Source organism: Narcine bancroftii, chromosome 3, assembly GCF_036971445.1.
Source record: "Narcine bancroftii isolate sNarBan1 chromosome 3, sNarBan1.hap1, whole genome shotgun sequence".
Classification (NCBI taxonomy): Eukaryota; Metazoa; Chordata; class Chondrichthyes; order Torpediniformes; family Narcinidae; genus Narcine; species Narcine bancroftii.
Window position 1 is genome coordinate 38,867,733 of NC_091471.1, and position 22,198 is coordinate 38,889,930.

The 22,198-nt window shown below is 42.1% G+C and overlaps 1 protein-coding gene across 5 annotated transcripts in view; it reads right to left on the minus strand.

The window, feature by feature from the left end:
* The window catches only part of dym (dymeclin), a 523,412-nt gene that overhangs the window by 257,869 nt on the left and 243,345 nt on the right, over positions 1 to 22,198 (minus strand). For all 5 annotated transcript variants that reach the window (XR_011353340.1, XM_069923865.1, XM_069923863.1 and 2 more), the window contains exon 8: positions 18,861 to 19,003. Coding sequence is in view for 4 of the 5 variants with exons in the window: in XM_069923865.1 (XP_069779966.1) it covers positions 18,861 to 19,003 (143 nt within the window). In the remaining variant the exon portion in view is untranslated. The remainder of the gene's footprint in view (positions 1 to 18,860; positions 19,004 to 22,198) is intronic.

Consider the following 22,198-nt stretch of genomic DNA (forward strand, 5'->3'; position numbering starts at 1 on the left):
TCTGAGGATCTGTCCTGGAGCCTCCATGTTGATGCGATCATGAAGAGAGCTTCTCAACAGCTATACTTTGTAAGGAGTTTGAGTAGATTCGGTACATCACCAAAGACTCTCCAAAACTTCTACAAGTGTGCTGTGGAGAGTATTCTGGCTGATTGCATCATTGTCAGGTATGGAAGTGCCAACTCTCAGGACAAGAAACTCTAGAAGGTAGGTAACAAAGCCTGCGACAACACAGGTACAAATCTTCACTCCACTGAGGACATTTACATGAGGTGGTGTCTTAAGAAAGCAGCATCTATCCTCAAGGACCTCCATGCTCTCTTCACTTTCTACCAGTGGGAAAAAGGTACAGGAGCCTAAACACGACCACTCCACGGCACAAGGACAGCTTCTTCCCCTCTGCCATCCGATTCTTGAATGATCAATGAGCCATAGACACTTGCTAACTCTGTCCTTTCTCAGTCAGTTCTCCATAAAGTAGCTGCTTTGGTATTCTAGCAGGTGCTCTTACGTGTCCTGCTCATCTTATTTGCGATTCTTTTAACAGTGTATAGATGCTTCGAAAGTTTGTCTGGGACAGAATCTGTGTCTAGAATCTTGGCTCATAACTTTACTGATATATGTTTGCACTGTAATGCTACTGCAAAACATCAAATTTCATGACTTATTCATGACAATAAATCCTGATTTTAAAGTATTCTACACAGACAGATCATGTGGAAGTGGTTAAGCAGTCTGGCATGTCTGCTATGCACCATCCATGTCTTGCAACCACAGAGTTAGGTCATAAGGTAGTAAACAATAGCATGATACACCTTCAGTTCCATTCTTTGGCTGATTCCTCTTTATTCCCAAACTTTGCTTTTCAGTCTTCCAAACCTAGATCGATCTTTTGTTATCCTGCTGAGAAACACAAAATCTGCAGATGCTGGAATCCTGTGCAGATGAAGAATTGTTGGAATAACTTAGGAGATCAAAAAGCATTGTGTCATTATTCTTTTTCCTTTCTCTCTCTAATGTTTCTTCTCCCCTTCCCAATGGTATTCCTCCTCCTATCCTATAGTCTTGACAAAGGGAAGGTCCAGACCAAGAATATTGAATTACCATTTCCACTGTCTGATCTGCTGAATTCCTCCTGAAATTCATTGTCTACTTTTGTTATCCTGCTGTTGATTGTCATCAATGTTGACTGACCTTAAGGGAGCTCTACCCAAATATTTGAACTTGACATCAAATGAAAGGTTTTGGCCATTTACATGGATGTTTCATTCTGTATATGGAGTGCTTAGTGCAAGTTCAAGATTCAAGATTTCTTTATTGTAAATAGTACAGAAAATGTAATATTACATAAATTTTTCTGCCTGCCATAACACAGAATCACCACATCAGCACCCCCCTACAGTAAGAAAGGGTAGCAAAAGAGAGTCCCCTCAGACACAATGAGTATCCATGCAACTGCACAGACTCCTGTTCAATCCATCGGCAACTTGAGCTCCAGTTCCAAAGCTATGAAAAGATTAGGAAGCTTTCAGCACATGAAGCCCTTCAGGGGCCCTTCTTGCCCTTGGCATTCCCATTAATCCTGGTTTTATGAATCCATTGAATGCAAGTTGTGGACTGCCTGCATCCTATGCAAGTCCTTTAGCTGCAGACCCCCTCGCTGGTCCATTGCCGTGATCACTGTCTTGTAGGGTTATCTCCTCTGCTTCTCCTTCTCAATGGGGGGGGGGGGGGGGGGTTGGGAAGGAAATGGAGTGACCTGTTCTCTTCTTGTTTTTGGTGCCCTGCACTGGTCCACTTCCCACCCCACGGAGTCTCCAACCTCTCAAGTGGTGCCATATTGGGCACAGACCCCCCAAGGTTGCAAGATTTTAATTAACAACACCCTCAGCTCCTTTAACAGGTCATTTAAAACCTGTATGGAGCCATTGTCATTAGTACTAGGTGGTTGGACCCTGCAGAATAGTGCTGTGTCTCTGCTCCCTCCTATTCCAAGTCCATACCAGCAGCAATGCTGCCGTTATAAATAGCTTTGGCGGTGGCACCATAATTTGTTTTATTTGTGCTAATTGCGAGGTCAATATTGCCACAGACAAGTCCCTTAAATGTGGTTTGTTATACTTTAGTTGAGAATATCCTTTGTAAAGAGCATAGTAAATTCTGCATCTAAGATTCATTTGATCTTCTTTATCAGACTCTCTAAAGACTTTCCATCATCTATTACTTGAGCCATCGCATCATTGTGGAGCTGTCGGACAATTTGATGAACTTTTCAGGGGAAGCATACTATGCCATGATCTTCCATAAGCCCTCATGACAAATAATGTGAAAAGCTTGCTGCGACAATCAAGTCTACTGTTCCAAGTCCCTTCTGGAAACCACATTTACTTTCTGGAATAAGGCCTCCCTCTATCTGGATGATCAGTCTTTTTAACAGGACTCTAGAGAGGATTTCACCTGCAGTTGAGAGTAAAAGAGATTTTAAAGGTATGCAAATGAGATGCCCTGAAGTCCTGCAGCGTTTTTTCCTATCTTCCATAACATCTGAAATAACCGTCAGTTTATCATTCATAGTGGGTCTTCTTTGAAGACATCTGCTGGTATAGCATTGGCTCTTGGAGCTTTTCCACATAATTGTGACATGAATTTTTGCACATGCCCCAGTTGAGGTGATTCAGCAAGAGCAGATTTTGTTATTTGTGAAAGACAAGTCAACAAAGGGAGTTCAAAACAATACAGACTTTTACATTTAAGAAGTCCAGTTAAATAACAAAGACTGATCTATGGAACCAATATGATGGCAAAGGTCAAGATGCAGGTGACAAAATTATGCAACAGCTTCAAATTTTAAGAACATTGACGACTTTTGTGAAAACTATATCAGGAGGATGAAAAAAAATTAGTCTCCACAATCAGAGAGAATATGAGGAAGTACTGTTCTGGGTCATAGAGGAAACCAAGTCTACAATGCTCAGCTGGTGCCAGGGGCAGTAAGGGGAGAAATAGTTAGTGATAATGGGAAAAGTTTCAATGGGAGCCAAATAAAAGAGCTTTAAATTCACCTTCATCCAGAAATCCCTAATAAAGGGCACTGTTAACACATCTTCAACATGTAGGATCTGTGTCAGTTCAGTAGCTATTCTAACTCCTTCAACAGGAAAATAGAGATGTGAGGTAAAGGTTCCATTGTTGTCACGTATTACTACATTAAGAATGTAACATACATGACATTCTTTAACTTTTGTCTACCGTAGGGCAGACAGAGAGTAGCCACTTTTGTCCCGCGCCCCTCAAAGAAACCTACAGCACCTGGAGTTCACAGGCAGTCTCCTCTCCAAGTACTAACAAGTTCTCAGCCTGCTTAGCTTCTGAGGTCAGACAATCCCAGGCTAGAGATTTTTTAATGAAAAAAGCATCCACATCAGAAGGGTAAACAAAGCTGGCAATGAAGTAAAGATGGTGGGGTAACTTTGTGCTTCCTAGATGATATTTAGAACAAGACAAATATAGGTAAAGATTATATTTTACTTGAGGCAGGCAGCATGTAGCCATGGATAGATTCCTGAGAAATTCCACAGATAAAGATGGGTCAAGCAAGGGGTATCCAGAAAATTCTCCAGATGCTACTGATTAGGCTAAGAGTAAAAAAAGACAAACTGGCGACACAAGTATACAAAGTGATTAAAAAGGCGTAGAGCTCATTTGCCTTGATCAAGTGGGACTCTGAGTACCGAACTTAGAATGTCATGTTACAGCTGTACAAGATATTGGTAAGATGGCACCTCGAATACTGTGTGTTGTTCTGGTCACCGTGCTATAGAAAGGATGTGACAAAGCAAGAAGGTGCAGAAAAGTTTTACAAGGATGAAGCTGGACGAGGTGGCCTATAAAAGCATGAGAGGGACTATCATAGATAAGATCACAGTCTTTTTCTCATGGTAGAGTAATCTAAAACTGGAGGGCACAGATTTAAAGTCAAAAGGGAAAGATTTAAAGGGGACCTAAAGGACATGTTTTTCTACACAGAAAGTTGTGGCTATATGAAAAAATCTATATATCAAAAGAAATAGTAAAAGTGAGTAAAGTTACAACATTTAAATAACATTTAGACAGGTTCATGGATCGGAAAGGTTTAAAGGGATAATGGGCTATTGTAGGAAAATTGGATTAGCCAAGGAAGACATCGTTGTTGACATGGATAAGTTGGTCAAAAGGCCTATTTCTTTATTGTATAATTCTATGACTATTTGTCTACCTTAGACAGTAGGCCCTTTCATACAGTCAAAAAACTTGAGTGTAAAGGTGGAGATTCTCCACCCTTACATCGGGAGACTTACCTCCATAAGTGTGCCCTGACCGGCTCCAAGGCACTGACTGCAATCCCTCTTGGGGGAAGGGTCAGCAGTGGAGTGCTGTGCTCTGTCACTCTGCATGAATGTACTGCTGCTGCCACCAGCTGGCTAGGGGTGGGCTGCTGACGTCATGGTGAAGTTGTTAGCTCACAACCCATCTCACTCACTCCTCTTCCTCCATGACCCTCTCAGGGCAGGGGCCATCAGGACAAGGGCAGCCAACATGGGCCGTCGGGGCAGGGGAATCGGGCGGGGGCCGTCAGGGCAGGGAGGGCCAGCGGGAGGAGCCGTCAGGGCAGGGTGGACGGCAGAATCCATCAGGGGGCAGCCGGTGTGAGCTGTGTCAGCCTCGTTGGCTGCTCCAGCCTCCAGCACCTCACCAGGCCACTTCAACCTTCAGGGTGGCTCGTCAGCGCCAGCAGCTTTAATACACAGCAGAGCAATGTTATTTTCCCAACCCATAATCTCTCACACAGCTGGAATCATCCTGAGCAGTTCCAGCTGCGTGGGGGATTGTAGGTAGGGAAGATGGCCATTGCTCTGCCGTGTATTTATGATGGCTTCAAACAGCACACCAAGGCACTGCATAAAAGCAGCACTGGAGCAGCCTTTTAGGGCTGCTCCATGAACAGGTAAGTGTAAAATTTTTATCCACATCTGCAGACAGCCTCAAAGCGGAGGCCCAGCATGAAAACGCCTAATGCTAAAGGAGGGTGGTGTAGTTAGCTATGTAAAAGGAGCAGAATAGTAAAGATACTGGAATAACACTGCAGTCACAGAAGCTAGCGTGTTACTTCAATTGCAATGAGGTGGCATGATTTCAGATTTATTGTCAAAGAACATACAACCCTGAGATTCTTTTTTCCTGTGGGCGCGGCAGAATTACCACTAATTGGTAGTGCAAAAAAAAACTGTACACAGCGTAATCATGTAAACAAATAAAATAACTGTAAACACATAACGAATGTAAACAAATTGTCTATGTAATACAGAGAGAACAGTCCTTGGACTGCCTAAAGAAATCTCTTGGTGCCTGCCACATTGACCACCGCCAGTGGGCTGATATCGCCTCAAACCATGCATCTTGGCGCCTCACAGTTCGGCGGGCAGCAACCTCCTTTGAAGAAGACCGCAGAGCCCACCTCACTGACAAAAGACAAAAGAGGAAAAACCCAACACCCAACCCCAACCAACCAATTTTTCCCTGCAACCGCTGCAACCGTGTCTGCCTGTCCCGCATCAGACTTGTCAGCCACAAACGAGCCTGCAGCTGACGTGGACATTACCCCTCCATAAATCTTCATCCGCGAAGCCAAGCCAAAGAGAAGAAGAGAGACAGAGAGAACAACAGAAAATCAATAAAGTGCACAAGTAAGAGACCTTAAATGAGTCTCTGATTGAGTTTGTTGTTGAGAAGTCTGATGGACCCAAATGATGTAAGGGCTGCAAATTTCATGATCTCAGTAACTTTTAAGCAATTTTTGAGTGCAATATGACAAATGTGACTGTAAGTTGCATGGATGATACAAGTAACCTATTTATGTGTAATAGTTTTTGTTTTGGAGTGAGCTTGGGTCATCTTTCTTGCTTGAATGTTTATTCCCACTTTTAAGTATGTCCTCCCTGCCAATCTAAGATGAACTTCATTAGCATCAAATGCAAAAGACCATTTGCAGCAGTACAAAGTTCTTTCTGCACTGCGTTGAAATTTCAGTGTGGATTATGTGCACTTGAGTATTTTTTTTTAATGCTTTTTATCCTGTGTGGTTCTGCTTAGATTAAGGGCACCATCAATCCATATTGTTTCATTCACCTTTTTATTTATCTGCCTGTATTGGGAAGGATTGTGACTATCACGTGACAGCACTGCCCCCTACCTAGTCAGAGAACACACCAACTGCTAATCAAGGTTTGGCCCCACCCATTAGAGCACACCTTGCCATTAGTTCCATTTAAATTCTCCAGTCTGCCTGTACTTGGCCTTGGGCCATTGGCTGTTGTAAGTGGATAATCCTTCCTGATGCTGAGCCATTGGTTCCCAGCTAATGACCTGGGCCTGACCTCACCCGCACCTCTGCAGCCCTCCAGCACTATAAGGTGCCATGTGTTCTTTGTTCTCCCTCTTTGTCACCTTGGTACCACCCTCCTTCACTCCAAGCCTAGAAATGTGGAAGGGTGCTAGTTGATAAGGTGTGCACTGTTAAAAGGGGTGGGAGCATTTAATTAGTGACCATTGTAGCATAGAGCTGTGTCTGCACTGAGTCAAGGGGTGGTGGGGCATCATAGTGAATTTTCCTTGATCATTGTATGTACCCAGTTCGTTGAATATGTGTGTGTACTTTGTTCCCACGCTATTTTCCTATGTTCATTATTAATTGTACACGTTTGTTTCAGTGCCACTATTACTTTTTCCCACAATAGCTATTAAAATGCACGCTGTTTATTGCTTACCCGACTTTTCCCATGATTGCTATTAAACTGCCGCTATTTTCCCCTGGCTGCTGTAAATTGTGGGTGTGTTACCTCTGTTGTCATTCTCGCATGTTTTGCCTTTTGTAAATAAAATGCTTCACTACCAAAACTGTGTGTCTACAGTCCTTTCCTTTGAGACCTACCAAACTTGTTTCTTCACTCACAACAATTGGTGCTGCGAGCAGGGTCTCAGAGGTCTTGGCTGGAAACAGGTGAAGGAAAATGTTCTGGAACAGGGGCAAAAAAGACAGTGCAGGCACCGAGGATAGGATTCCCAGGTGGACAGACGAGAGGGAGGGATTTGAGCACTTGGTCAGCATGCTGGCAGACCACAGTAAGTCCAAGCATTTGGACCCATATGATGAGAAACTGGGGCACCACGTGATATACTTCCTTAAGAAGTCAGGGTTCCCTAAAGCCAAAGGGAGTCAAAGGTGTGTCTTTTGGCTGCTCGTGTCCCTCCTGAGACACCAGGTCAGAATTACTTACCAGAACCAGCATTTATGCAGCCAGAAGGACAGGGATTTAGAAGAGCTCCGGCAGCGCTGCTGCACACTGCAGGAGGTATTATAAGCTGCATTTTGTGTTTCTACTTCAACCACAGTGTCCACAGAATTTTGTGATTTACATCTTACTTATCCAAACTCCAGAAAAGACTAATTCCCCAAGCATTGGGCTTTCCTTTTCAGTGCTCAGCAAGCTCTATCTTTCTCTGTTTCTGTCACCTTTGGCAAGCCAGTTATCTGCATCCAGGCTGAGTAATAATCCTCACTGTAGACATACTATCAGCCAGTTCTGTTTATCTTGGTAGCAAGACGGAAAAGGTCAGGTTTATCTAAAATACTCCAAACTTTAGTGCCACTATAATCTCTTTGTCTATTTTGTTACTGATGAAAGAACAGAAGGGTGGGTTTTAACTGATAGGCAACATTGAACTGGTATGGAATAGTATTTCCTTTTGCCTTTATACCAGATATTGGAGCAAGGGAAATAAGTGACTGTAAATTCTGGAATCTGAAACAAAAAACACAGCAGGTCAAGCAGCATCCATGGGTTTCAATGGCGGTGGGGAAAGATGGTGTCAACATTTCAGGTCCAGAATAATTTGAGTGGAGGCTTTCTCTATCAAAAAATTTGTATCAAAACACACATGGCTTTTTATTTCATGGCAACAGTATTTCCTAATATTTTCTTATTGTCATAATATTTATGGCTTTGATTTCAAGGAGCCTTCTAATATAACAAATTTTACTTTAAAGATTAGTGATTGAGATAGGAATGGTGGCAAGTCTGGCCTGGATACCCTGCTGTGTTTGGATTCGTGTGTCCTGTGTCAAGATAGACACAGTTAAGGAGATGCATGAAGTGCTCCTTCCTCCAAACATCCCTTCAGATCATGATGAGTTCACCCTGTTCTTGGTTTGCAGTAAAGTGTGTTCTGAGGCTAGATTTCTTTTATATTCAGTTGACAAGACAGTGACAGATCTTCTGTGAAACACTGTCTGAGAAGAACTAGCTTTGTGGATCATTAAAAGTGTCGACATTAATCTGGCATCACTTGTGTTGATACTGATGCTTTGGAACCAGCTTGATGGAGATAGACGAGCAAATTTGGAAGAGGTCAAAGCTGCCTGTAATCACTCAGCTGATATGGACATCTTTTCAGTCCTTGTTCAGACGACAACATAGTCTACCAGGCGCTAGTCAGAAAACCTTGGGCTTGTCTCTCTGATGAAACAAGGTGCTTCACTATAAAGAACCATGCTTCAAGCACTTTGTCAAGCAGAGTGCCTTGTTGAAATTGGCATTACTTACTACTTCTCCACTGGTTACATCTTGACAGAGGGTTTTGTCTCTATTCATCTTGGTGTTAAAGTCTCCCAGGAGGATGAGTTTGTCTCCTCCTGCAGACCAGAAATGTTTTCAATATTTTCTGAATTCTACCATCAAAAAAACAGAAATGACAAACTATGATTAATGAACCAAATTAGCCTCTCAGTAACTTCCAGGATCTGGTAGAGACAAAGGGTGTGATGTGCCAGGCAGGTGATAGGGAATATGGCAAGGTTGGGGACATAAGAGTCATTGGCTTGACAGCATGAAAAATGGCCCTTTGAGCCTACTGGTCTGTACAGATCAAGTTTGTCCTATTTGCCTCATCTCCATAGAAACCTTTCCCATTTATGTACCGTCTAAAAGCTTCTTAAATGGTACAACTGTATCTCTACCACTTCCTCCAGCAGCTCATTCCATACCTATCACTTGTGTGTACAAGTAACCTCCATGATCTCTTTCCCCTTAAATCTATGCCCTCTCACTTTAGATTCCCATACTCTGGAGGTAAAAAAAAAAGACTGTGACTGTATCTATCCCCCTTATGATTTTATATACCTCTTGAAAGTCAGCCTCCTATACCTAACCTCCAATATACTAGGGGAAAAAAAATTCCCTGTCTACAGCTTCCAACTCATCCCTCCAGGCCCTGAAACATCCATGAGTATCTTTTCTGCACCCTTTCCATCTTAATGACATCTTAGCTACAGCTGTGTGACCAGAACAGCACATGGACTGTCTCATCAATGATTGTAGAGTTGTAACATGACATCCCAACTATTGTCCTTACTTCCCAGACCAGATACAGATTTCAGATTTATTGTCAAGAGTACATACATGACATCACATTTCTGTGGGCAATGAAGCCAAGCATGTAAAATCCCTTAGTCACCCCGCATCCCACCACTCCCCCTCCCTACCCCCTGTCTAACCATGTCATCACTTTCAGGGAGCTTTGTACTTGTACCTCCAAGACCCTGTTCTACAACACTCTCCAAGGCATTGCCATTCACTGTGAAAATCTTTCAGATTTTAACTTGCCAAACTGCAACATCTTATCCTCACTTTCTAAGTACATCTTCATCCTTTGATAATCTTAGATAACTTTCTTCACTGCCCACTGTACCACTAATTTGGTGTCATCTTCAATTTTCTAACCATGCTAAGTATATTCTTATCCAAATTGTTAATATTCATGACAAATAACAGCACCATTCCCTGTGGTCACAGGCCTAAAATCTGAAAACAACCTTCCACTACCATCCTCTAACTCCTCCTACCAAGTTAAAGTTGTACTCAATTGGTTAACTCTAATTGGATCCCACATGATCTCACTTACCAGACCAATCTAGTATGCAGAATCTTGTCAAAGGCCTTGCTAATGCCAATTTTTCTTGATCAAGTCATAATTTTCCAAATGTCCTTCTACTACCTCCTCATTAATTGAATCTGTCTTCTTTCAACAATAGATATTGGTTATCTGGCCTACATCCTCTGCTTTTTGTTTTCCTTTTTGGAATTACAGTATAGTATTACATTGGCATTGTTCTAGTCCTCTTGTACTTCTAAAGAATGTAAAATATTTTTTAAGATTATAATTGCTGCATCCACTTCTTTTAGAGTCCGAAGATGCAAACTACTACCTCCATGAGACTGCCTGACAGTAATGTTCTGATTTTGGCATCTAATTTCTGCCCTGCAATGTTTATTGTACCTTCTATTATAAAGAATGATGCAAAATATCTGTTTAACTCCTGCCATTTCCTTGTTCCCATAACAATTTCCTCAGCACCTTCTCTGAGGGGACTATGTTCATGTTGACCACTCTTCTGTTTTACATAAAGCTCAAAGTAAGTTTTTATATTTCTTTTTAGTTTGTTATCCTGGCTGCATCATCCACAGATAAAGCTTTACTTTTGTCCTGACCCACCTAGACAATGATGCGTCAAATGGTAGGCTGTAGATCAGTGTTCATCACGATCATACTTTAGAGGTTGATGGAGAAGTTGTTCTTGCTGTAACTCTACATTCCACAACTGGACCAAAAGAACACATTCATTCCGGGTTTATAGCAAAATCTCAAATCCCATCATGTTGAGCACAGTACTCATGGCCTGCTAATAGTCACAATTGCACTACCAGATCCAATTCAATGGAATCATCAGTTTTGCAAATGATACAACAGTAGTTGCCTCATTGTCGACAATGATAAGCCAGCTTTCAGAGAGGAGACTGGGAGGCTTGCAAAATGATGAGAGAACAACCTGAGTCTTAATGTGAACAAGGAGTTGATTGTGGACTTCAGGAGGGTGAAGGTTGACCACTCTCCATTAGACATCAATGATTGATTCTGTCTTTGAGAGCACAAAGTTCTTTGCTGTGCAGATAAAGGATGACCTATTCTGGACCCACAACATCTCCTCATTAGTCAAAAAGGAGCAGCAGCACCTACACTTCCTAAGGAAGTTGAAGAGGGCAAAGCTACCAGCCCCCATCTTCACAACCTTTTGCAAAAGCACAATTGAGAGTATCCAGTCTGACTACATCATTGTGTGGCACAGTAGCATCCGAATAAAAGTCTATACGGACGATCCTCAAAACTGTCGATCACTGCGGTCTCCCTTTCCTCAATTGACGGCATTTACTGGGAACATTGCCCTTGGGTTATAGAAGTTATGGAATTATAGAGGATTCTTTCCGTCTTTCACACTTTATCTTTGACACACTACCATCAAGAAGGCACAAGAGCATGAAAACCAGGACTGTCTAGTTTGGAAATGGCTTCTTCCTGCAAGCTGTGAGATTGATGAACAGTATCCTGTAACCAAATAAATCATCCCAAAATATTTATATGCAGTATATTTATTTTAAAATATATCTTTAAATATATATGTGACTATTATGTGCTGTGTATTGAGTGTGTGCTCTGTGTTCCAGAGACACGCTGTTTCATCTGATTGTATATATGCAGTCACATGATAAACGAACTTTATTTTCTCCTTCTTGATTATTTTACTTTAGACCTACTTTGCTGGATCCTGTATTTGTCGCACCACTATCAGTCAGCACCTTTTTGGATTTCTCTTTCAATCTGGTACTTTAACTTTTTTGTTTAGTCATTGTGGGTTCAGTTTCACAACCACATTCACCCCCTTAGAATATTTCTTTCTCTTTAGATCAGACTCAGAATTTATTGTCATAAGCATGTCACAGAATTCATTTTTGGCAACATTACAGGTGGAAATATTGCTATAAATTACATTTTAAAATAAAAAAAAATAGTGCAAAAATAAGAGAAAGTAACGTAGAATCTGTGGTTCATTGTCCATTCATAAATCTGATGGTGGAGGGGCAGAGGTTTTTCTACTGCTGAGTGTTTATCTTCAGGCTCCTGTACCTCGTTCCTCATGGTAGCAGTGTGAAGAGGGCATGGCCTAGGTGGTGTGCATCCTTGAGGATAGAGGCTACTTTCTTAAGGCATCGCCTCATGTAGAGGTCATCGATGGAGTGACTAATGCCCACAATGACGCTGGCCATGTTCACAACACTCTGTAGTCTTTTCCTGTCCTGTGCATTGGCACCTCCATACCAAACAGTGGTCTCCACAGTACATCTGTAGAAGTTTGCAAGAATATTTGCTGATATTCCAATCTCTTACAAAGTATAACTGCCTTCTTCGTGATTACATCATCATGGAGGCTCCAGGACAGATCTTCACAGATATTGACACTCAGGAATTTGAAGTCCTTAACACTCTTCACCACTGACCCCTCAATGAGGACTGATTTGTATTCTCCTTATTTTCCCCTGATGAAGTCCATAATCAGCTCCTTCAGTTTGCAAATATTGAGTGCAAGGTTATTGTTGTGACACCACTCAACTAGCTAATTTATCTCCCTACCGTACACTTCCTTATTGCTGTCTTTGATTCTGCCAACAACTATGGGGTCAGTGGCAAATATGTTGATGGCATTTGAATTGTGCCTAGACACACAAAGCAAGGAGAGCAGTGGGTGAAGCATGTATCCTTGAGGTCCACCTGTGTGGATTGTCAGTGAGCAGGAGACATTTGCGATTCATACTGATTGTGGTCTTCCAATGAGGAATTCAAGAACCCAGTTGCAGATGGGATGCAAAGGCCCAGGGTTTGGAACTTGTTGACCACTACTAAGGGTATGATGATATTCAATGCTGAGCTGTAGTTGATTAAGAGTAGCCAGATGTTCTGTAGGTATAATTTGCAGAGAGCAATGAATTCTCTTAAATATTCTAAGGTGCTCATCTATTGTCTTATCAATTTCCTTATTATTTCTCCATAATTTCCCTTGCATAGTGTGCAAAGTCCCTGTTGAATGGTGGAATACATTCAAAAGATGTGTGATCCATTTGTGTTTCTATTTTTTTACTTGTTTTAATTAATTTAGGAAGTAATTCTAGTCATATTGCTGATTTTTAATGCAGAACTTGATACTTTATACAGCTTTACATGCAATTAGAAATATCAAAAGTTAAGAGTCCTCTTAGGGCCATTTCTAAATCCTGTGAAGACTAGTGTCAAGTCAAATTTATTGTCATCTGAATGTACAAGTACAACCCGACAAAACAGCGTTCTCCAGTCCTTGGTGCAAAACATGCAGACATACAACCAGACATAACACATGCAGACAAATTTGCAGGGCAAGTATTATAGCTATAAAAATAAATAAATAAATATTATTTTGTGCGCGTGGGTGTCTTGCATGGTTAGTGTGGGCAATTCCTTTAGTCATTCAGCATTCTCGCTGCCTGTGGGGAAAAAAAAACTCCTCCTCAGTCTGGAGGTGCTGGCTCTTATACTCCTGTATCTTTTCCCTAACAGGAACAGCTGAAAGATGTGTGCAGGGTGGGTTGAAGCGATCTTCAATGATTTTGCGTGCCCTCTTCAGACAACCATCTCAGTAGATCACGTCAATGGAGGGATGGGGTGGGTGGGGAAGAGGGGGGGTGAGGGGGAAGTTTCCACACTTGAAACATTCTGTATTAATGACTACATCTTTTAACCATGAAATGAACAAAAAATTGTTTCTTCTGTAAAATATATCTGCACAATCACTCCACTTCCCATACAAAAGCAAATTGGTCTTTGGATTTCCTGGTTCATTAAATGCCACACTAGCTTCTTTGAGAACACACATATAGTTTTTCTTCAAAGAACAAAAGAAATAGGTTGTTTGGCCCATGTGATTTTCACCTCTTCCAACACACCCCAACTTTGTTTATTCACTTCCCCATCTTATATGCCTCCTTTTAAATGTGTCAGTGGCTTCTGTTTCAATCACTACACATTTAAGTCGCACATTTTCACAAATGTATAATGACATTTTCATAATTATAAAATAACAGCAAAATTATGATTTGCAATTATTAATGTCATCACAATCACTAGTAAAAACAGTAAAATAGCAATGTAAATACCATACAACTCCGATCATCCAACATCAGGACTGGGCCCATTTCAGATAAACATTTTTTTCTGGCAAACTGGTCATCACTTGTAACAGCAAATCATTTGTTACAGTGTTTATACAACAAGATAAGGCTTTTTAAGAATTAAAATAAAGTTTGATTCTCACTAAAAAAAAAAGCTGGCCATCGCCGATCACTGACACTTACCCACCGAGGCCTCGCTCGTTCCAGGAGCTTGAGTTCCCTGCTCATGCAGGAAGCTTGAGTTCCCCCCTCATGCAGGGAGCTTGAGGTCCATCGGCACCGGGAGCTCGGGGTCCGCTGCTGTCCGAGGTCCACTGTGCTACTGCCGCAACAGGGACCCCAATGTCCCTGGTCATTTCGGCTCCGAAAAAATTTTGGATAAATGAGGATTTCATAGAATTTCGATTGCGGAGTTGTAATGTATCTACAATTTCAATAACATTTCCATGCTTAAATCTCAAACTTCAGAATCAGGATTTATTGTCATGAACAAGTCATGAAATTTGGTGTTTTGAGGCAGCATCACAGGGCAAACATTCATATTATTACCATCTTATGATATCACTATAAAAAAAACTAATAACAAGAATTGTGCATGAAAAGTTAGGCAGTGTCTTTGGATCACTGATTATTCAGGAATCTGATGGCAGCGGGGAAGAAGCTGAGTGCTCGTCTTTAGGCTCCTGTACCCTTTTCCCCAATAGTAGCAAAATGAAGAGGGCATGGCCTGGGTGGTGGGAGTCTTTGAGGATAGAGGCTGCTTTTTTAAGACACCGTCTCATGTAGATATCCTCGATGGAGTGAAGTTTGATACCTGTGATGCCACAGGTCGAGTTAACAACCCTCTAGAGTTCATTCTTTTCCTGAGATTTGGTGCCTCCATACCAGGTAATGATGCAACCAACCAGAATGCTCTCCACAGTACACCTGTCGAAGTTTACGAGAGTCTTCGGTGACACACACCTCACCTCAGACATCTCACAAAGTACAGCCGCTGGCAAGCCTTCTTTGCGATTGCATAAACGTGGAGGCTCCAGGACAGACCCTCAGGGATGTTGACTCCTAGAAATTTGAAGTGCATGAGTATCTCCACTACTTAGCCCTCGTTGAGGATTGAGTCATGTTCCCCTGACTTCCTCCTGAAGTTCACAATCATCTCCTTGGTCTTGCTAATGTTGAGCACAAGGTTGTTGTCATTACACCATTCAATGAGCTGATCTATCTCCTTCCTGGATACTTCCTCATTGGCGTTTGTGATTCTGCCAACATCTGTGGTGTCATTGGCAAACTTGTAGATGGCATTAGAATTGTGAAAATTGTAAACAATGTGAATTATAATCCCTTTTTTTGTTTCCTAATTTGTTACCTATGAGAATTCAAACCAAATATGTAACTAATCAGCAACACTCAAAACTCTATTTTAGTTAATACAACATCTTCTAGGGAATGATGCCAAAATCCTGACAATGGGAATTATTATTCTGCTATCAACTGAATATTTTGTCCCTTTCATACAATCAAAAAGCCTGAGTGTAAAGGTGGAAATTCTCCGACCTTACATCGGGATACTTACCTCTATGAATGGACTGTGGCCGGCTCCAAGGCGCTGACTGAAATCCCTCTCAGGGAAGGATCATTGGTGGAGCGCTGAGCTCTGCTGCCTCACATGAATATACAGCGGCTGCAATTGGTTGCTAGGGGCGGGCTAATGACGTCATGGTAATGTAATCAGCCCGCGACCCATCTCACTCACCCCTCTCCCCCATGATCCCCTGGAAACTCAGAGCGGATTATGGGTAGGAAAGACGGCCATTACTCTGCCGCATATTTATGACATGGTGCCACAGCAACAGGTGCCCCGCCTACAGCAGCTCTGGACGACGCACCGAGGCGTCACTCTGCATAAAAGTAGAACTGGAGCAGCCTTTCATCCGCCTCTGCAGCCATCCTCAAAGTGGAGGCCCAGCATGAAAACACCTTTTGAGGACAGCATTTTGAGCAATGTCCTAATTCTACTGAGCACAAAAGCCAGACCAAAGTCATTTTTACTCTTAACAGCTTTATAATTAACATAACAATTACAGCACGGAAACAGGCCATTAGGCCCTTCTAGTCTGCACCGAACCAAACACCCCTTTCTAGTCCCACCTCCCTGCACAATGCCCATAACCCTCCATCTTCTTCTCATCCATATACCTGTCCAACCTTTTCTTAAATAATACAATTGACTCCGCCGCCACTATTTCTCCCGGAAGATCATTCCACACAGCTACCACTCTCTGAGTAAAGAAGTTCCCCCTCATGTTACCTCTAAACCTCTGCCCCTTAATTCTTAACTCATGTCCTCTTGTTTTAATCTTTCCTCCTCTTAACGGAAATAGTCTATCCACATCCATTCTGTCTATCCCTTTCATAATCTTAAATACTTCTATCAAATCCCCTCTCAACCTTCTACGCTCCAAAGAATAAAGACCCAATCTGTCCAATCTCTCCCTGTACTCTAGATGCTTAAACCCAGGTAACATTCTGGTAAATCTTCTCTGCACTCTCTCCACTCTGTTTATATCCTTCCTATAATTAGGCGACCAGAACTGCACACAGAACTCTAAATTAGGCTGCACCAACGCCTTATACAATCTCAACATCACTTCCCAACTCCTATATTCCATGCAATGATTGATAAAGGCCAGCATACTAAAAGCCTTCTAGAATTTTAATGACAAGATGTGAATACAAAGTTACAACTCTTAAGTTCCAAGTTCAACATTATGATCAGTACATACTTAAGAAGAAACCACCTTTTAACATGCAGACGCCTACCATAATTTAAAGACATCTATCAGATAACCTTTCAGTCTGCTTCTTTCTAAATATTATAGGACAAGTCTACTCAATGTTTTCAGAATGTTCCATCCTTTCATTTAATCTTGGTGTAAGAATTCTTTAGTCCCAATCTTAAATTACATTATCTAACCTCACACTTTGACATAGTACTAAAAATAAAACTATGGTAGAAGAGTTTTTGCAGAGTCATCTAGTACAGAAATACAATCTTTGTCCCTCTCTATCCAACCAAATACACTGGTCCCATTGTCTAGCATGACTCCTACATGCCCTTTTATGCATTGACAATGCAAATCTTTGTCTATAAACTTCCAATATTGATATTTCAATCAAGTTGGTCAGACGGGATGTTCCCATAACATAGCACGCTTTGTAGAATGATTCTGTCTCTCAGAATCCCTAGGACTAATATTAGAACCACAGGCTTGTATTATATCGTGTTTCCTGCCACCCTTCTTGACAGGAGATACTAAAAAAATCCTGCTTTCTTCCCAAATAATTCATGATGCCATTCAAAGTTAATCAGGGTAATTACTTAATTTACTTTTATTCATTTATAGGGTCACTGACAAAGTTTTAATTTATTCCTCAATCCCAATTGTCTTCAGAAATAAGAAATAAGCCATATTATTAAATCAACTGAAGAAGAAAGAAAATTAGTATACCGCAGATAGTTCCCTTGACTATATCTGATCTGGTGCTAAGAGACTCTCTGGGGTTGAATCAAGGTTGAGGACTTGCTGTTGAGGGTAACTCCCTTCTGTCTATAGGTTCAATGTTGCCACTCACAAGAGAAGACGAGCTCAGAGATTGTAACTGAAATGTCTGGCTCGTTACTGGAAACATAAAGAAAATTAAAAAGCTCTCAGGCTGTTTGTTGCTTGATTGGTCCACTGATGGTTGCTGGTTCATGCTACTTCAGAGAGTAGTTATGAGTCCACCACATAAGATCAAGATTTCTTTATTGTCATGTAATAAAACAGAATATATATTCATAAAATTGCCTTTAGTAAGACCACTCGAGGACACTGCCAGCACGGGAGCCTGGATCTTGGGCACAGACCCCCGCGGTTGCAGGATTTGAAATAAAAAGTGTTGACTCCCCGGGTTTACACCAACAGCAGCGCTGCTATTACAGGAGGTCTGCCAGAAACTCACTGCTACTCAGACTTTATCTGAGTTGTTGATGTATCCCATCATTACTGTCCTGCAGCTTTTGCATATCTTTGAAATTTCCCTGCAACTTTTCTAATCAATATCCATCACACTAGTTTGTACCCAGGTTCTAATTGCACCTTAATTGTTTCTCAATTCTAAACAGATAAATTTTGCACTGAATTATTAGGGACACCACCTCTCTCCAACACTGCAAAAATTCTTCTTAATCAATGTGGGCCTTCCATCAATTTACTTCACTATTTTTCTTACACACCTTACTACAACGTAGACATAGACTATTGAGAGGAAAAATGACACTTGAAGTTGAACATGAGGAAATTTGATGGTATATCATATCACATTTCGATCCATCAGCAATTTTTTGTACAATGATATACAAAATTCAGCTTCTGTCTTATGCCAAGTTAACTTATGTTAATGTGATGGCAATGGGAATGTTACATTAAATATTCCTGATTGACGAAATTTGTTGGTTTCTTTGTTATTAGGCATGTGTAGTATACATGAATAAACAACAGTTGAAAATGAAACCGTATTTCATTGCATAATTGACTAATTATCACTGCATCTCGACTGAAATGGCTAATTCAGATAATAAATTTATCGAATGATTAGAAATAAGTGACATTTCCAGTATTGGCCATCAATTGAGGAGCAAAAGAAATTAAATTAATACTTACAATACCCATAATAAAAACATATTGTACTTACATGCCACGCCAGATGCTAATCCATAAAGCAATCCATTTCCCACAGAGGTTTGCTCAAAAACCTGAGTTCCTTGAGGTGGACACTTCTCTTGCCTAATGAAGTTGTAAAGTAATGTTTTGACAACCCTGCTAGTGTATTGAAGGCTGTGAAAAGAGATGGGTGTGGGGAAAAGGCAAAATAAGAGAATGATTCATATATTAATTTTTAGTAAATTAACTACTAATAGTTTTATTTATTAATATATTAAGAATCATGATTCAGGGGTTCCAGTTTGTCACACTGCCCAATTTACCACACCGAATTATCAAATGTAAATGATAATCAAGTCACATCAAGTATGTTATCATTTGATTCCACAAGTATAACCTGATGAAACAGCATTCTCTGGTCCTTGGTGCAAAACACACAACCAGATACAACATACAGTAGGAGTAAAAACACAAAGCTGGAGAAACTCAGCAGGTCAAACAGTGTCCTTTATATATCAAAGATAAAAATACATAACCGACATTTCAGGCTTGAGCCCTTCATCAAGGTATGGAAAAATGTCGGCAGGCATCCGAACAAAAGAGTAAGGGGTGGGAAGGGTGGTTGTAAGACAGGAGGTGATAGGTGGAGAAGGGAGGGAGGGGACAGCAGAGATCAAGGGGAGGAGGGATGGCTAAGTGAAGGAAGGGAAGGGGGGAATGGGGAAGAGGAGAGCAGATTAGCAGAAACCAGAAAAGTCAGTTAATGCCATCTGGCTGGAGAGTGCCCAGAGGAAAATCAGGTGTTGTTCATCCAATTTGCGGGTGGTGTTGGTGGGACAGTACATAAGGCATGTAAGGGTGGGAGTGTGACACAGAACTGAAATTATTGGCTACTGGGAGGTCTCCGTTACTAGTGCAGACAGAGCCAAGGTGCTCAGCAAACCAATCTCCCAATTTGCGCCGTCTCTCCAATGTAGAAGAAGCCACAAAGGAAGCACCAATCCTACAGATACACAGGTGAAGTGTTGCTTCAATTGATGGGCCCGTTTGGGACCCTTTGCTGAGGTGAGGGAGGAGGTGTGGGTGCAAGTGTGGCACCTCCTGCGACCATAGAGAATGGTGTCGGGGGGGGGGGCAAATGGCAGGGAGGGATATGCATGAGGGAGTCATAGAGGGAATGGTCCATATAGAAGGCAGAGAGGGGAAGGGGGAACATGTGTCTGGTGGTGGGATCCTGCTGTGTACCAGAAATTTCAGAGGATAAAGTGTTGGATGTGAAGGATGGTGGGGTGGTAGGTGAGGATGAGGGGGAATTCTATGTTTGTTACGTCTGGGGGCAGAAGGGGCCAGGGCAGATGAGCGGGAAATGGACAAGATGAGGGTGAGGGCTCAGTTGATGGTGGTGGAGGGAGACCAGGTTCGGAAGAATGTAGATATTTTGGAAGATCTAGACTGGAAGACCTCATCTTGGGAACAGATGCGGTGGAAATGGAGAAATTGAGAAAAGGGGATAGAATCCTTGCAGAGGAGTGGGTGTGAAGAAGTGTAGTCAAGGTAATTGTGGGAGTTAGTGGGTTTGTTACAATATAATGGTGGAAAGCTTGCCTCTCGAGATAGAGACAGAGATCTAGGAAAGGGAGAATGTTATCGGAGATGGACCACGTGAGTTTGAGATTGGGGTGTAAGATGGCCAGTAAGTGAATAAAGTTGACTAGATCATCACAGGTGCATGAGGCAGCCCTGATATAGTCATCAATATACTGGAGGAAGAGTTGGGGAATAATCCATGCATGCAACATGGATTATTCCACAAAGCCCACATACAAGCAGGCATAGCTTGGATCCATGTGGTATCCATGGCTACTCCTTTGATTTGGAGGAAGTGAGTGAGTTGAAGGAGAAGTTGTTTAAAGTGAGGACATTCTGCCAGGCAGAGGAGGATGGTGGTAGAGGGTGTCTGGTCAGGTCTTTGGTTCAGAATGAAGCCAAGTGCTTTAAGACTTTCTGAATGTGGGATGGGAATATGGGATGGAGGTATAAAGGGATTGGACGTCAACGTGAAGATGAGGCAGTCAAGTTCAGGGAATATGAAGTCATAGAAGAGATGGAGGGCATGTGAGGTATCACAGATGTAGGTGGGGAGGGATAGGACCTGGAGAGAAAAGATAGAGTCATGGTATGATGAGACTAGTTTGGTGGGACAAAAGCAAGCAGAAAGAATGGGTCTATCTGGGTGGTTGGGTTTGTGTATCTTAGGTAGCAGGTAGAAACAAGCAGTGTGAGGATGGGGGACAATAAGGTTGGTGGTCATTGAGGGCAGGTGACCAGAGGTGATGAGGTTGGAGATGGTGTTGGAGACAGTGGCTTGATGTGCCATGGTGGGGTCCTGTGGGAGAAGTAGATAGGAGGAGGTGTCTGAGAGTTGTCGTCTGGCCTCAGCAAGGTAGAGGTCAGTGCGCCAGGCCGCAACAGCACCACCCTTATCTGCAGGCTTGATGGTGATGTTGGGCTTGTTGTGGAGGGCAGAGCATTTGGAGGAATTAAGATGAGAATATGAGAGGAGGGTGGTGACATACATACAGTCAAACAATACAGGACAAGTATTCAAAAATACAAATAAATGTTGTTTTGTAAATATGTGAGCCTCGTTGAGTTAGTTTGAGCAGTTCTTTGGTCGTTCAGCATTCTCACTGCCTGTGGGAAGAAACTGTTCCTTAGCCTGGTGGTGCTGGCTCTGATCCTCCTGGGTCTCTTCACCGTCAGGAGCAGCTGATAGATGCTGGGTGCAGGTGGAAGGGTCCTCAGTGATTTTGTGTGCCCTCATCACACAACTACCCTGGTACATCACATCCATGGGGGGGGGGGGGGGGGGGGTGGCGGAGAAGAAGAGGGAGAGAGACACTATGGTCCTGTGGATTGATCTCTGATCATTTTCTCTGCAGCAACAATACCACATCTTGATACAGCTGGCCAGGATGTTTTCAATACGCCTCTTGTAGAAGGCTGACATAATAGTGGCTGGTAGTTGACATAAACCTTGCCCGCTTGGTTGTTGCACATTTCTGACAAGTGAAGAGATTTGAGTCCACAATAGGTCACTGGTTAAGTGAACTCCACGGAACTTGGTGCTCTCTCAACTTTGGAGTTATTGATGTGTAGTGGACAATAGTCATTCCTGGCCCTCCATCCATGATCATCTCTGTCGTCTTTTCCACGTTGAGATTCAGTTTGTTACTCTCGCACCATTTCATGAGATTTTCCACCTCTTCTCTGTAGTGCAACTCATCATTGTGGCTAATGAGGCCAATGACTGTTGTGTCATCTGCAAACTTGATGATACTGTTGGAACTGGATCTGGTGATGCAGTCA